Source organism: Anas acuta, chromosome 23 (genome assembly GCF_963932015.1).
Source record: "Anas acuta chromosome 23, bAnaAcu1.1, whole genome shotgun sequence".
Taxonomy (NCBI): domain Eukaryota; kingdom Metazoa; phylum Chordata; class Aves; order Anseriformes; family Anatidae; genus Anas; species Anas acuta.
The window spans coordinates 3,910,275-3,927,320 of NC_089001.1; the positions used below are offsets into that span (position 1 = coordinate 3,910,275).

Below are 17,046 nucleotides of genomic sequence, written 5' to 3' on the forward strand. Positions count from 1 at the left end.
TGAGGTCACAAAAAGACAGCTCAAGAAGAGCTACCAATACGTGCTGCTTCTGCAGAGAAAATTACTCATCCCTGAGACAGTGATGGAGGCAGGAATCGCCTAAGATTATGCACAGGACCAGAAACCATGACTAGTCGGATGCCTAACAAAAGCTTCCTACATGGCCTCAGGAAAGTGATCTCCCCTCTCTGTCTCAGTTTCACCGTGTTAAGATGCTTGTGACTACTCCTCAGCCACCTAACCTCACCTGGGTGTGGCAAGGACTGCTGCTTAGGCTGAGCTTTGAGTAAATAAAGCAGCATATGCAAGTTAAATTTTCCCAAAAACGATGCCTGAAAAGTCACAACAACAGTTGGAAAGCTTTCGATTCGGAGAAGTGTTTGTGTGTTTGAATTTCACTCAGTTTTTCCAAATTTCTCAACTTGCCTAAGGTGCTAGCTCTCCCCAGGAAGCTTGTATCTCTCGGAAATCACAGCGGCTCTTAACTCGCTCTTTATGTACCATAGCTGGAAAAAGTGCTGAATGAGATCAGATGCATTGCAACACCGAACATGGGAATTTTTCATCTAGACATATCTTAATTACAACCCACCCTATCACATGGGAAAAGGCAAGCCGGAGCCAAAGAAGTAAGTGTTTGTTCTTGTAAATACCCAGTTGCACCATCAAAAGCTGCATTTTAGAGCTCAGAACTATAACAGACCATGGGTTACAGTTGTACCTACTATTAATATCCCCGCAGTAACACAAACACTTCTTGCACGCAGAGCACAAAATGCGTCTGCGACATCCTGGCTGTGTCAGTTCAGAAGGGAGGAAGCACAAATTTCCATGCTCCTCGTGCTCCATCCTGAACATCCCCCCACGGAAAAGCAATCTAACACGAAAGAAAAGGGCGCGAGGAAAGGCAGACTGATAAACTCAGCTTCGCGTTTCCTGGCTTACAGCAGTTGTGTCAGGACTTCAGACTAAAAGTGACCTTTGAAAAGGAAAAAGTGATTCACGGGAGGATGCTGGATGTGCCTTGCATGCAGTTGCAATTTATATTTAGACGTTTTCTTCTTCAACCAGAATTATCAAACACTTTTACTGGTTCTAACTATTACCAAAACTGGCCAGAGGATGAGGGGTAAGACGACCAAGTCCTTTACAACATAAATAATGGCATTTTAACGTGCAAAATATGGTTCATCTCGGGAAAAGAGTCTGATTTCAAGTGATTCGCACTCCTCAGTCCTTACCTGAAACAGCCGCGTGAAGATATCGAACTCGAACACTGAGATGTAGTCATTGCACGTCAAGTCAATCGTGGACTTCAGGGCCATGGCTTCCAGCCCCGAGCTGATCGGGTGCACCTCGTGCAGGGCTTGACGGAAACTCTTCCAGGGAACGATAGTCCTGGGGAAAAGCAAGCCAGCTGTAAACGCTGCGTGTCTGAGGACCACCACGTACCCACCTCGTGAGCTTTATTTGTGAGTAGATGCCTCACGGTAACAGAAGAGAGGAAAAACAAAATCAGCCCCAAGAGATTTACGCACGTAATGTGAGCAAAAGGCTTCTTGGCACTGAGGGAAATGAACAGCCCAGCACACGTTAGCCAATTTTTTCTGCGTATACATGGTTCTGGGAGCTGACGTCCCTCCCCGCTTTCTCCTTCCCCTTTTTCTGCAGTGCTATCACGTCAGTGTTTTTATAAACCACGGGCTGTACGCAGCACTAGCACTTGGTAAAAGTGACGTTTCTACAGTCTGCACCTACATACGCGTTGCTCTCGACTTTCTCCTTCATTCTACCTTAACAAAGCCATTATGCAAACGGACAAAAGGTCAGAGGAACCTGAAGAAAGGTGACAAAGTGATTGGAAAGACTAATCGGAGGGAAGATGAAAGAATTTAATTGAGTGGCTGAGCGAAAGGACAGCTAATACTGGGGTCACGGCAGCCTTCGGAAGAAGAAAGCAGATTATTTTGCATAGTTCGTGGAGCTCCCTTAGAAGTTAAGGAATTAAATGAAGGAGAGGAACATTTAGGCTTAATAATCCAGGGAACCTAGTGACAGTACCACAGTGTCCTAGCAAAAGTGAAGGACGGATCACTTTGCACATTTAAAACAAGACAGGACAAAGAAGGGGAAAACAGAAAGCAGGAACAATCCTGTACCCCACCCGAGCGAGGGGACCAAATGACCTCATGGGTCTCTCCCGGCATTAATTTCTCTGATTAACCTCAATAACGATTCTTGTGAGTCACCAACCACCACTTTTAGAGGTGTTACATCCGTAACGTTGAGCGCAGCCGGAGACTTACTTCTCCCCAAAAGCTTTCCTCCAAAACTCGGCAGCGTCTGCCTTGGTGATCCGGAACGTGTCCCCTTGGAAGAGGCCGCTGGGGAAAATCCCTTTGAGCTCTGCCAGCATGTGGCTGAATATCAGGGACAACTTGGTCAGGTTACGCCTGCAGAGGAACACAGAAAGAGAAATTTCTTTTAGAAAAGTGACCGAAACAGGCAGAAAACAGCACCCACTGCATCTCCAGAAGCAGCTCAGCCCCAAAACCCCTACCTGGGACTGCTTTTCAGGTGTGCACCCAGCACCCATCCAGCACACGGAGCTGATCAGCAAGGGTTGCGTTTTTTAGGGCATTTTCCACCACGGCTGCCTCGCAGGACCTCTTTGAGGCAGCCAGGTTATTTCCAAGGCAAATTCCCCCCCGTGATGTGAAACAAAACTCAGAGAAAAGGGAAGGTCCCAACACTTGGGGTTTCCTTCCGAATGGGTAATGACCCTCCCCCAAAAGCTGGGGGGTCAGGGTGCTGAGCCCAGGGGTGTTAGGAGCTCAAATCAGCCCTCAGCACCCCCCAGCCCCTCATCCCGATGAGATCCACGTGCCAGGAGGGCTGTGCCCCGTGGGGACGGGTCCTTCCCTGCGCTGCGCCCCTCTCTTTCACCAGTTCCTCCTGTTCTGCTTGGAGCAGCCCCAAATTGCTTCATCTTGGGCATTTTTCAATCCTCCTTGTGCCAGACACTCCGTCCTAGCTGAAACACCTATCCCACAACCTGCTCCTGGCCTTTCTGCAGCTGTTTCCCCCAGACACCTGGGCTTGGGTCCCCCAGCTCCACGCCACGTTTCCACAAAACCTAAACCCACCCGGAGGCGACTTTGCTCACTGTGCTATGTGGCCATGTGCTGCGAGCCCTTTTTCCACGCTTTGACCCAGTCCACAGAGCCCAGAGGAGGCTTTCCATGCCCTATAAAAGGCACGTGGGACTCAGAAGCATAAATCACCTCTGCCAGCAGCTTCCCTCTCTCCCCTTCACTTATTCCAGCGCGCTTTGTGCTGTGGCTCAGCACCAGGAGCTGCTCGGTGCTTGCAGAAGGTGCCAGCTTCCCAGCGAGGGATCCTGCTTTGTGTTACCTCCCACGTGCCCAACGCCAGCAGATGCCGAAAATGACCCTGAGTGAAAGCATGAAACCAGCCGGCCGCTCTCCTGGAGGCTGCTCCACTCGGCAGCTCTCCCACGGACACACGACGTGTTGGAAAGCAGCCGCAGGATTTGGGCGTTTGGCTCCAACACCCCCAAAAAGCTTTCTTTGTTGCTCACCACTCTGTGTTAGGTAACAGGAGAGGGGCTGTCGGGGAGCCCTGGTGCACCCCAGCTCCAGCCCTGCTTTATCAGCCTGTCCTATGGATCGACACTGTAATCCCTCACCTGCCCTTAAAGGAACTTTATTTAAATACAAATCAAAGCACCAGATAAGGTCCCGCGTGTAGGAAACACCACGCAAGCCAAGGAGCTGGATGAGGACAGCGAGGTGCCAGCTCCCCACGTGAACGCAGCCGCACCCGAGCTGCTCCCTGAGCGGGGAACCCAGCCACACAGCACCCCACAGCGCTGCAGGGCTGAGAAACTCCAGGTTTCGTATTCCTCTTCCCAGCAGCAATCCCCACGGAGGCTCAGGTGAGGAAGCACAGCCCCAGCTGATCCCTTGGAGATGATTTAATGGTGAGCTCGCAGCCCAGCACGGCCCAGAGAGAAGCCCAGGGGTTGGGAGCGCATTCGTTGGGTTCCCTTTCTGTCCCCACAGCGCATTTGGCTAACAAAAACCAGAAAAATTGCAAAGCAGAGGTCCCAGCTGTACAGCCCGCTCCCCCAGCCCTCTTCTGAAAGCTCTCACTTGGAGAAAAGGACAGAGAAGAGGACAGGTTGTGGCCGCGGGGGGAGGAAAAGCCGACAGCAGGCTGGTTGGAGTCATTTAATGCATTCACAACTCAGGCAGCAAGAGGGATGGAAGTTGGTTTTACTCAGTTTATGAAAGGGGAGGCTTGAGCTAACAGCAAAAATGCCTTCCCAACACTAACACTGAAGCAATTTGCAGGAATTAAGTTCTGAACCATCTCCGTGCAGGGTTGGGGAGCAGTGTGTGCGCAGCCTCAGCCAGGGGCCGTGCCAAGCACCAAACCTGGGCTAAGAGAATATTTCAACAAGTGCACTCCTTTATTTTAACGAGCCACGTTACACGTTTGTTAACGAAGACAGACCAAGTAAGCGCTGGCAATTACAGTGACATTTACAGGCTGCACTGACAGACACCCGTGGTTATTGGCACATCAGTCACGACGATGCTGTTGTGTGCTCAGCACCACCAGCAGCTGTCCTCACCTCGTTGCTCCAGCATGCAGAAACAAGCATTTTCCAGAAAATATGGCAATATTTTCAAAGAATGGCTCAATGACCAGAGCTTCCCAAGTGTTTTGAGCCAGCAGCAGCCCTCTGTTTCTTACAGACTCGCTGCCCCCTTGGCAAACTTGGAGCTGAACAAGCAGGAGCACAAATCAGCACCCAGAGCTGAGCCGCAGGCTGGGAACCGCTGCCCTGGGCACCTGAATCCCCCTGCCCAAGTGTTTTTGGCACCGTTCAAACATCCCAGGGACCACAAGCCACAGCAGTTGCTCCCCTCGCTGCTTGCGAATAAGCCGGAGGCAGCACCTGCAGCAGCTTCAAAGGACGGGCGGCGTGTTTTGGGGCTGGGCTTCGGGCTGGTGACAGAGCAGCAGCCACGGTTTGGGTGGGATTTCCTACGCTCCCCCGAGAGCCGTTTCACACACACGCAAAGCTCTCAGCACCTCGTCAGGTACTGAACCAACCACACATCATGAGGGGAAGCTCAGAAAGCCAACTGTTTTTCCACTCCACGCAGTCACAGCTGCCCCCAACACCGTGCTGCCTTGACACCGGTCTCAAGGCTGTGTCTTTAGGTGCCCGGTGCTTCTTCATCAGCTCCCCAGGCTGCACAGATGCATTCCTCATTTCTCCATCCTCCCTCTGCTGCTGTGGTCGTGGTGTTCTGTTCCTGGCCGGCCGTGCTCCATGCATCTTGGTGAAGGCAGGAGCCAGCTGGGTGCTTCCAGCACTCGCCCCTCCTCACTGCTCCTCCTCCCCGAGCTGATTTTTCTTTTCCCATTTCCTGGACAAAAGCTTTGCTCTACATACAGGCTCAGCCTTGCAAAGCCACTAGTGGCAGAGGACGGCTTGAATCACAGCGTTGGCACCTCCAGCAGCGAGGCCATTAGTTAAACGGCTTCAAGTGACCAAGCCACCCATCTGGAGCAGGGCTCCAACGCCATCCTTACCTCGAGGCCACGGGAAGCCAGCACTGCCACTTGTGCCACCGCCAGCCACAGCTTTTGTTTCCTTCCAGCATCTCTCAACTCCTCCCCAGGGCTCTTCACACGCAGCGAGGAGGAGACCACTCCAACCGGGCGATGGATGGGCACAGCACCGTGCCATGTGCCGCGATTTGGCACACACCCCACGGCTGTGAAGCTGTTTCACTGAAAGCAGGCTACAAACAGCACTGTACAGAAGGAACGAGGAGCTGCAACAAGACAGCCAACTACAAAATGCTTCATTGTTTTTGAAGTTGTAGTGCACACTCCTTATTCAAGAGCAGGTTGGCAAATTGATTGTGTATTTGCGCTCCTGCTGGCTTCAGTCAAACCTGTGAACATGGGGGCTGCACTAAGAACATTCAGCACCCCTAGGGATCAGCTGCTGGCAGCAGATTCTTCAAGGGAAGCTAGGACTTGAACTCAGCCACACCTCCATGGCCCTGAAACAAATAACATCGCTCAGCTGCCTTGGTTAAAACCCAAATGCCCCATTCCATACAACAGAGTTAACGTACAAGTCAATTATGAGAACTAAGAGGGTACAAAACTCAAATCAGAGCACCTGAGTTACTGTAAAACCATCCTACTCAAAACTTAAGTGAAGGCTCTTCACATGTAAGCTTGGCTGCTCAGAAGGGCATGACCCAAAGTTGATCTCACAGCAAGAAATGCAATCTCAGCGCACGGAAAAATGACTACGAGCATTTCTTCAAAAAATGCAAAGCACGCTCATTCAGTCTCATGGAAAATTAAGGAAAAAAAAAAAGCATTCGAGAGGATGTGGGAGGATCTGAGAACTTCACACTAACTCATTGACTCCAAGTCAGGGCTCCTAAAAGCGATGATGACGCAGTTTCTAATTGTTTTTGTTTTTGCAGAATTAAGACCTGCACCTTGGACAACTCTGCTGCACCACTTCCTTTCCCCAGAAACGCTACGTTTAGATGGTAAAAGGAGGACAGCTGAGTGCCTTGGAAGTGAGACGATTACTCAGACTGAGGTAAACCACTCCGATCGCTGTACTATTCCTTGCTACTGCTGAAAATTTCTATTTTTTCCCTCCAAAAAAAGTCAGAATCCAAAACTTGCAGCCTCATGGCCCAGTAGCACCCCACGCTGAGCTGCAAACACACCGTAATTATTTCAATAGCAGAGCAATTAATGCCTGCTTCTCTCTAAATCCCACATCAACAACACTATTGATGGATACAACCTCCTTCAGGACCTGGACATTCTTCTCAATATGAAATCATATTATGTCTCCTAGAGGCAAAAAAAAAAAACAGGTTATTTACGTTATTTTACAGGTGAGGCAGCTGAAGCACGGACAGTGCTGGAAACCAGAATTACAGCAAGGGAATTTCTAATCCCCTATCGTGTGCTCAGCACTGCAGAACGCCATCCACTAAGTACTACTGCAAGACATCAGAGGAGAGGATAGGGAACTTTATTTCCTCCCACTTCTGGGGTTATCCTGTAATTAATTGCACAGTTACCAGACGACATTTAGGAGACAGGCTCAGTACCATACAGGTATCTGGAAGTATACGCTCCTGACCTTAATAATTTGAAGCAAACAAAAAACCACAGCTTTTGGGTTCTGCAAACAGCCGGTATTTTTTTCCTGCAACCACCTTCCATATTTGAGTTCAAAAAAAGTCGGCTTTTTTAACAAGCCCCCAACAAGTAAAAGGCACGTTTCAGAAACCACAAAGGCAGGAGGTTATCACACGACACATGCTTTTCAGATGCTACCAGCTATGCAGCAGGCAGCAGCAGTTAGCCTCAGTGTGAGCAGCTAGGTGGCTGCACCTGGCTCCAGAAAGAACAACTGGATCTGATATCCGACAACCACACCAGCAAGAAGTTTTCTGTGCGCTCCTCATGTTAACACGAGCCGCCAGCCTGCTCACATCAGCAGCGAGTCGAAACGCTCGCGGTGATCCCAAGCTGACTTGTACCACGCAGACAGCTTCAGAGTCCTCTCTGCACAGTAATCAGCTTTAAAAATAGCAACAACGGAACTACTTTCAACAAAACGTGCAAGACAGGAAGCGAACCAAATTCCATTTAACTATTGCTAGCTCAACAGAAGCCACCCCACAGGGCGGCGCGGGGCTGCTGATCGCAGAAGGGCTCCTCGCCTCCTGAAACTGCACAGCAGGGCCAGCAACACAGGGGCTGTGGGGTGGGGCACCCTCACCCCATGTACCCCACAGCAGCAACCAACTCAAGGCATCGGGAGGCACGAGGGCAGCACAACCTCATCAGGAGTGCCTGAAAACGCCATCTCAGATCCTCACCTGCTCAGCATCTGCTCCAAGCCCATGCTGCTGCTGCTGGGAAGACTCCCCCTTCTTTTAAAACACAATTATGTGTTATATTCACTGCCAGAAATGCAATAGTTGACTACTGAAAGGCACTCTCTGCATGCAGTATGTCTTTCCATTTTCTCTTTCCCATCAGAACCAGTTGCAGCTATAAAGCACAAACACTATTTTACATTTTTAACGAGCTAGATGTCTGTCAGCGTTGGGAGGGTAAAGAAAATCCATGTTTTCCTGGATTTATGTATTATGGAAAGTACTTAAAAGAAAAGACTTACTTTGATCTGATTAGTGGTTTTTAAAGAGCTCAACACATCTGATTAGTGGGGTCTTGAAAGAGCCCTGAGGATTGACAAGACAAAGGGCGGCCTCGCACCAAGCTATCAGCATCATTTGCTGACCTGATAACGGGGGCTACACAGCAAAACCTCCTGGTCATGTATCTGTACCTGGGCTCTTCAGACTGGAGTTAAAAGTCTATATTTCTGGGGCTATGTGCTACAATCGAAGGGAAGGAGGAGGCCCCAAACCCTCATCTCCAGCCCAGGGCAGGCTCCGTACTTGGCATTTGGGCTCCGGCCTCGGTTGTCACAGCACAGCCTGGGACTCCTTGGAGGCAGCTTGTGAGCTCCAGCATCCCACCCCAACCCACATCCTGTCCAAACACCAAACCTAATGGATTTCAGGACACAAATAATCCAGCACAAACAGCCAGCTCCAGCACAGGCCTGCTCCCCAGGCCACAGCCACCGGGCCTGCAGCAGATGGCCGAGAGCTGCTGCCACCTCCCCACTTGTAACCCCGGTGTCCCCTCCATGGGTGGCAGCGAGTGACATTGTCCCTGCACGTGGGTGACACGTACCAGGAGGGCAGCACAACCCTGCTGTTAGACGGGACCAGGCACTGCCAGCACCTCACACCACAGAAGGCCCCACCATGACGCACTGAGGGCCATGACCACGGTCCCCTTCCCATCAAAGGAACCCCAAAAAGTGCCATCTTGGCCCTCGGCACGCAAGCCCAAGAAACACCACACAGTTGCCAAGAAGCAAAATCAGATTTTTGCCAGCTTTGAGAAAGCTATCCACGCTTTAAAAAATAATTACTACCAGCTAAACAATGCACTTGGACTCTCAGCCACAAAAGCAAGTCCGCAGAGTTAGCCTTCTGTACAACTCCCCAGGTCTATAAGCTCCGAAAGCAAAGAAGCTGACAGGAATAAGAAGTTTACTTCCTTATTGTGCAGTGATCTGGAAGGTTACCTTTCCCCATAAACTGATTTTCAAGATAGTGGTCCAATTCGATGCAAAGAAAACTAAAATGGCTATGAATTTGCACCAATTATGCTAAGTCTTATCTGAGTTCCATAATTATCACCTAAACCAGCAATTGAAAGCCAAATTAAAGAGAAATAATTTACATTCCTCTCTCCAACAACATTTAAATGATAATGAATTTCTTCTTGGGTAATAAGCAGTTAGTTAGTGTTCATATGCTGGAGCTTGGCAAGGAAACCTTTCTTGTGGGCAGCTTTGGAGCCTGTTCTTTTCTTTAAGATGTTCTAATTTAAATGCAGATGTAGACTTCACCCTGATGGGTTTTGTTAATAAAAAAAAGTCCTAGCTGCATGAGGAGGAAGTGACAGAAGGAGGACTCGCATGCACCACTTGAGTTTCGTATTCTGTCACATTTTTTTCGCTGGACAGAAGTGTGTGTGAGCTCTCCGAAATATGCACCCAGAGCACTAACCTCCCCCAGAGGGCTTCCCTAGTTCACGGCATAACACAAGTCTTCTCCAACTTTTTCTCTTTAAATTCCAGCTTTTTTTTTCCAAGTCATTCTTCATGCATTTCCTTCCCCTTCAGCGATACGCACGGTCATTTCCAGTAGGCATTAAATACTGGTCGCTTTTTCCTGTGTGAATTAGTAAAGTCTTCATACTGGAGCTAGAGAAGGATACGAAATCCTGCTGAGCCAGCATCCCTTTAAGACTGCTGTCAGAAAGACAACAGCTAAACACAGCCTAGCTCCCCAAAACCCTCTGCATTTCCACGTTACATGGAGAGGGCTTATGACATTCCCTGCCTAACCCCATTTTCTCCTCTGCGGACACATGAATTTTGTTAACAGTTTGGTTCCCGAAGCATGCAAGCCGAACGAGCAAAATAACTTGTGCTATTTCCTAAACATCCAGTCTACATCCTGAGTAATGACTTCTCCTCAGCCTTTCACCTACCCCCACCCTCCTGCTTACATAACTGCGTTCTCATGTGGAAACGCTCGCGAGGGGCTGACCTTATTTAGAAAATAACTTCTGAATTTTCCCTCGTAACAGGCTGTGCTAACATCCTTGGTAGAGCTGATCCCATGGTGAAAAGGAGGTTCTCCACCCTGATTCATCCTCTCTGAAGGAGCAGAGGATTCCTCTCCCAGTCTCCTCCCAGCGAGTTATTTTCCTGCCCTGCTGCACGAAGTGTAAATAATCTAGGTACAAAGCTGCAAGGAAGCTGCTGCTGTGAGTAATTTATGTAGTAGGGCAAACTGACACATGGCAGCTCCTCTCTGCAAGGAAGGGATCAGGACAAGTAAAAGCTTTCTGTAGTAGAAACAATAAAAGGACAACCACCGGGTCTCTAAATTAAACTGTAATCAAGAGTTCAGGCAAGTTGAGCATGGTCAGAGTAGTGCCACAGCACTGTCAGTCAGTGCCACCATCACACTGCAGGAAAAAGATACGCATGTTCAGGCAGTTTTTGTTACCATTATTTAAAAAGTAAACTCAGAATATTTACAGGGGTCACAAAAATCCCATTTACCACTGTAGGCAGCCCAGCAAGCTCGGGCACCTTTCTCCTTTGGGTGCAGACCTGTTAGTTGTCCTTTACAGAATTCCTTTTACTGCACTGCTTCAGCTACACAGGCTACAAACGTCACCTCTGGGTGGCTTTTTATTTATTTTAAAGTGACAAGTCTCACATGCCTCGTGCAGCACTGTGAATCCATAAAGAATCCAAGCCAATGGTTTCTGAAATGTTTGTGCTCCTCCAGAAAACCTGCTACTGACTGAATGACTTACCTTTGGCTCGTGGCAAACATACAACAGAATATTAAGAAAACCTAACTCCTGAAATACCCCTTGCTTCCAACACCCAGCCCTGCAGACGTTATCATTTGGGCCTACCAGATGCCCAAACCTACAGCCTGGTTTTCGAGGGCACGCTGCCATCAAGCAGGGCAACCAAAACAAGCTCCCAAACCGTCAGCGCTCTGCAGCACAGCACAGTGCCCCCACCAAACAAAAGCTCTACTCGGAAGTCACCGCGTTGAATCATATCTGCTTGCCTACTCGGTCTATAAACAGAAACAAGAAGTTACCACATGCACTCAATTAGTCAGGAAATGCACGCATGGCTTTAGAAGCACCCTCAGCAGCGTTAATTTTGAAATAGAAACGCAAGTGAGCCACAGCAGAATTTGAATAGCGTCTGTCAAGCCCTCCTGACACAACAAGCAGGCAGGTTCCCTTTGCTAAAATCGCAGGAGGAGGTCGTGCAAGCTCCCAGCAGTTTCAGGGGAAGGCCTGGACATCAAAACCGCAGGGCTGCAGAGCCAGCAAGGCTGTTACAGTCCCAGGAAAAGAAATCAAGCCATCGAGTGCTGCTGGCGTTGGATGCTAACAGTGATGTGAGCCACAACGGGAGGCTGCTTTCAGCACAGTTCAGGTATTACACAGGAGAGCTGCATTCACTTCTAACAGCCCCATGATTGCAACAAGGCTGAAATTGAAGGAACAAAGACTCACCCACATCCGCGAGCGCTCACAGAGCCTCTTCGAGCCCTGCTCTCAGCACCTCTGCCTCTCTGCTCTACTTTCAACATCAGAGGGGAACACATCCAGGCCTCTGCTCCTTGCAAATGCACCCTGAAACTTTCAACATGCAAACGCAATCTTATTTGTACTCCTGGGCTTTAAACTAAGCCTGCCTTAAGCAGGCACCAACCAGCATCCATATTACACTCCCACACAGCCTACCCAAAACACACACACACCACAGTGCGCCGAAAAACTGGACACTATGACACACATCTTGCAGCTACTGCAAGCTCTTAGGGCAGCACAAGCAGCTACAGGACACGGTGCCCCGCAGCCCTGCTCCACTTCTGCCTTTGCCCACCCTGGAGGCACACGCTGCAGAATCGCTGAGAAGAGGAAATGCACCAAGATTGAGAAATAATAAAAATAAAAGCTGGATGCTCGAGTGATTGAGACAAACCTGATCCTACAGCTGAAGGAGACCTCACTCGTTTTTAATGGCTGGTGTGTTTGCTAGCAGCAAACACCTGCACAGCTTGCACACTGGTTATGCAAACGTCAAAATAGAGCGTTTTCTCTACAGCAAGAGACCTCTGGGGGAGGAAAACAACAGCATACACAACAGGAAACAAACTGAGTGCTAAATCTGGAAGACAGGAAGAAAGAAACTTCAAGGACAACGGGAAAAATGTCAGAAAGTCAAGAAAAAGCGATCATTCAGTACACCAAATTAGATTTTTAAAGGCATGTTTTCAAAACACTGCAGACTAACATCAGCAGTAAGCTTGCATAAGATCAAGAGCAAAACAGATTTTTTATATACACATAAGCACACACACACGCTGCCATGAGTATATTTCCAATGAATACCAGATTCAAGTTATATTTGTTTGCTCTACGGGCTGCTGACAATCTTCCAGAAAGTTTCTCCCACGCTTTGGATATTTGAACTCATTCATTCTTACAAGCCAAAAAAAAAAAAAAAGCAAGTTTTCCTTCAACTCCTAACAAGGTGAGGAAATCTGTCAAGCTTCTTCGCTTGATTATAAACATTTTAAATCTAGAGGTGCACTTAGAGCACCATTTCTTTTAATTAAATTTAAGAAGAAGCAAGTGAATAGCACTCCAAGTCATCAGGTTCCAGAAGCCCACGCAAGCAAGCAGCCTGGTGCTGGAAGTGCTGTAATGAGCAGATTCCTAGCTGAAGCAGAAGTGTCATCCTCGGTGCAGAGGTCTCTCTTGAATCAGCATATGATTCAAATCCACAGGCTACCCTAACCTCTTCCTTTTCTACAACAAAATTAGAGAATTGAGAAAGTTACCGGGGTCGTTACCAGCACCAAAGGCTGAGACACCCTGCTCCTGGGCCAAAACACTAACTGGTGATTCCCAGGCTGAGCAAAAAGCAAAGGAAGATGGAATGAGACTAGCTGGGATGTGATTCTGATTTCATGCTTATGTTTATATGTCTCACCACAGTCGCTTCCCTGGTAAGCTGTTTATTCCCAAACAGCACAGTCAGAAATTCCCCAAAGCCCCCCTGCCACCTCTGCCAGCAAGCATCCTCCACTGGAAGCCTGTTTAAGCTCACTGATTTGGATCCCCACCCTCCTTTTTTTTCCAATTAGTTTGACTGCAAAGTGAATAAGGAGTTTTTCCAGGGTGATTGAACTCTCCTGAAATATTGCTCCTTGCTTCTCCCTGAAATAACGTGGGGCAGGAGGGGAGGTGTTGGACTTCCTGACACGGCCACCTATCACTTGCTCATCGGATGTTCCTTATTTATGGCCACAACACACACACAGCTGACCAGAACAAAGCTCACAGGCAAGGGTTTCACATACCCTCTTAGCCTGTTTCTGGAGGCAACAGTCAGTGTTTGAGAAAGTAACATCACCTGCATTATAAGGGAGCAATACACAAATCCTAAGTGATAAATGCTCCTTGAAATATTCCAGGAACAACCTGTTGCACCGTAAAATCATCGTCTGAAGCAACAATCTGTGCTGTCACCATCTCAAAGGACAATCCAATAGAATGCCCAGTTCCAGCAGAAGACCCAGAGATCAATTTCAATTGGTTTAATCAATGCATTCCTAGTAAAAAGTGCTTTTCATGCTGTAGCTCACTTGGATCTGAGCGCAGGCACAAAACCCTCCATCATTTTCCACTAAATATTGCCTCGTCCCCAAAACAGAGCAGGCTCCTGTAGTCTTCCCCCCATCCTTGTTATATCCATGAGCTTCTGTAATAATTAATGAAAATTCCACCTAGCACCATCGCCCCCAAACTCACCCAAACTTGCAATGGATACGTGAGGAGCCGGTTGTGTCTACAGAAACCACGTTCTCCCCAAAAAGGGGAAAAAGAACCACCCGCCCCACACATCCACCTCTTGTGTTTGCACATCACGCCAAACCCAGTTCCTGACGGCCTCGTACAGAGAACTGAACTTCTTGTGAAAGAAGCAACGACACCGCACCACGAGCTGCATTTACACTCCCAAACCCTGCCTCAAACAGAGTCTAAGAGGAAGTCCACGCTCACAAAGCGACGCTAAGCAGCAAAGCAGAAAGATATTTATATAGATACATAAAATCTCAATTCATTCTTGAACGGTGGCGGTGAGAAACAAGGCAGCACCACCAATGACTTCCATACCCACTATCACGGGCTGCTGGAGCTCAGCATTACAGAGCAAGCTACAGGGAGTTCAATGCTATAGCAGAAACATGTGCCAGCACTTCTTTTTTCTTCCCCCCCAAAGTAATTCAAGCAAGTAGTTGCCAGGGCGTTAACCACATACTCTCCCCAGGGCAATTACGCTCAGCTACTGGGTTGTTTTCACTTTTTTTTTCTATTTTTTTTTTTAATTCGATGCCTACTGCAAAACCCTGAACGGAGTTTAAAATTACAGGCGCATGCTTTGTATCTCTGTCCATCACACCCGGCTGCCAGCAGTTAGGCAAACACGTTGGATGTTGGATCGGCGTTTCCCAGAGCTTTACCCTTCTCCTAAGTCACCCCAGCTTTGCTTTCCTTAAAGCTAAAGGAAGGAAAGCATTCGAGCACAGCGCAGTGCTCATCAAATTCACGCTATTTTGAACCAAGCGAAGCTTATTTCCAAACACAGTTGCAGTCTCCTTTTCCACCCACCCATTTCAGTGAGCACTTTTCACCTTTAAGATATGACTGCTGAAAAAAAAAATGCATTTGCAAGACTGCTCGCACCCTTAAAAAGCAAGTTTTCAATGTCTGAAGGTTTGGGGGTTTTGGCTCAATGCCTTCTTCCCACAGATTGAGGTTTTTACTTCTTCCCCCTCCACTGGAAACAGTTCCTAGAAAAAGGAGAAAATCCAAGGAAGCCCAAAGATGATTCCTTTGGTACAGATAACAAAGTATTATTCTGTTTCCAAAAATGGCCAGAAAGGTGACTCTGAACCTTACCAGCTTCTCTCATGAGGCATTCTCTATGGAGAATGAAAAATACGTGCAGAACCTTTCCACAGCACACCTGATGGTTCACATGAACCAAGCACACCTGAACCAGCCAACAGCCGAGGCTACGCAGGCTCTGAACACTTACTCCACGCTCTGATTCCAACGTAGCCGAGTATATTTTACTTCAAACTGCATGTTTAGCCTTAAATTCATCCCAGGTCTGCTTTGAGGGGCAGACGACACGCCACTCAGCAGCCATCTCACCAAAACGAATTCACACCGCGGATATCCAAAACCATTTCCCCCTTACCTAGGCTGAGAGTTCTCCTCGTACATCCGCTCCTTCCCTTCCTTGAAGAGGCTGATGGTCTGCTTGGTTTTCTTCATCAGGTTCTCCATGAAGACCCGAAAATACTCGTTTTCTCCCAGGGTCTCCATCTTCCCCTCGTAGCGCGACAGGATGGTGCGGAGGTGCTGGTAGGTGTCAGGCAGCAGGTCGAGGATGTAGGGCGGGCTGTTCTTCAGCGCCAGCTTCGGGTTCTGGCACAAACGCACCACCTGTGGTTAATCCAGAACACTTATTTTTAATAAAAAAAAAAAAAATCAAAGCAGCAATCGGTCAGTTAAAGACAGCTCGGGGTTCCTTACGAACGCGGCACACCAAAACCCTCGCTCCCAACAAGCTGTGTTGGGTGCTCGAGTCCAGACGGGGAACCCAGCCACCACCAAACCCACAGAGCAAAACCCCCAGCACACAGATAACTGGTTCATGAGGCTGCTTTTCACCCCACCTCATCATAAAAAACAAAATTCAGGAAAATGGAGCATATTTATTGGGTTTGTAGTGGCACGGACGTAGCCGACCAGCAGTGCGCCCAGGACTTGCTGCCGCAGGCTCTGAGCACACCCCTGGGCAGAATTTCACCTCAATAGTGCAAGGACCACAAGGAACAACAGCTTTTTGGGGATAATTACGGCCATCAGGGAAGGGTGAAGGCAAAGGAAATCTGGGCAAGGATGAGAAGGAAGCCACAGCATGATGGGCACCGAAGGGGAAAGCTTGGAAAAAAATTGAGCTCTTGAGAACTTGTGTTCCCTGTTACACATCAGCCTGGCTTCCAGTAGGCAAATCTCATAGAAAAAGGGAATTCTTCACAATAATTTGTGCTTTTTTTTAAAAAAATGTAGCATATTCACAGCTCTTCTGGTGCTAATAATTAGGGTAAAGGGCTATTGGATGCCCATGCCCTGCCTGCTCTTGGCGCACAGCTAAATATCTAACTTCTCCTCCTTCCCAGCCCCAAGTTCTCCTTTTTTTAAGGCAGGCAGATCACATTCTCAAAGAACCCGAATATGTCAACCCAGAGCTTCACCATCTAAAGAGAATTTTTAGGCTCACTGACAGAATAACTGCATTTTTAGGCACTCGTGCATCCTGCAGTTAAGGTGTAAGCGCCCAGGACTCACAGGTAAATCAAGATCCAAGCTGAACTTCATGTAGGTCCTTGATGGACACACCAACAGCTCAGGGCAAGAAGTTTATGACTGTGGAGGGTAAAAGAAGTCTCTTCATCATCCACCACTGCCAAAATTTTCTATTACCTACCATGAAAGACAGCGAGAGAGACCTTCAAGAGGAATTTAAGGGACTGGTTCCCTACAGGGCACGCTTAAACCTCCACTTCCCTTAAAAACCTAAGGGGTGCTGGAAAATGAAGTAATTTAGTCCGAAAAGAGAAGTTCAGCATTTCACTCTGTCATTTGGGGCACAAGCAAAAAGCAACCTCGTGGGGT

General features: G+C 48.3%; 1 protein-coding gene across 1 annotated transcript in view; it reads right to left on the minus strand.

Annotated features, from left to right (window-relative positions):
• CBL (Cbl proto-oncogene) overlaps positions 1 to 17,046 on the minus strand; it is a 34,869-nt gene that overhangs the window by 13,859 nt on the left and 3,964 nt on the right. The window contains exons 2-4 of the mRNA XM_068659480.1: positions 15,563 to 15,810; positions 2,307 to 2,453; positions 1,242 to 1,398 (exon numbers count right to left, since the gene is read on the minus strand). Coding sequence (XP_068515581.1) covers positions 1,242 to 1,398; positions 2,307 to 2,453; positions 15,563 to 15,810 — 552 coding nt within the window. The remainder of the gene's footprint in view (positions 1 to 1,241; positions 1,399 to 2,306; positions 2,454 to 15,562; positions 15,811 to 17,046) is intronic.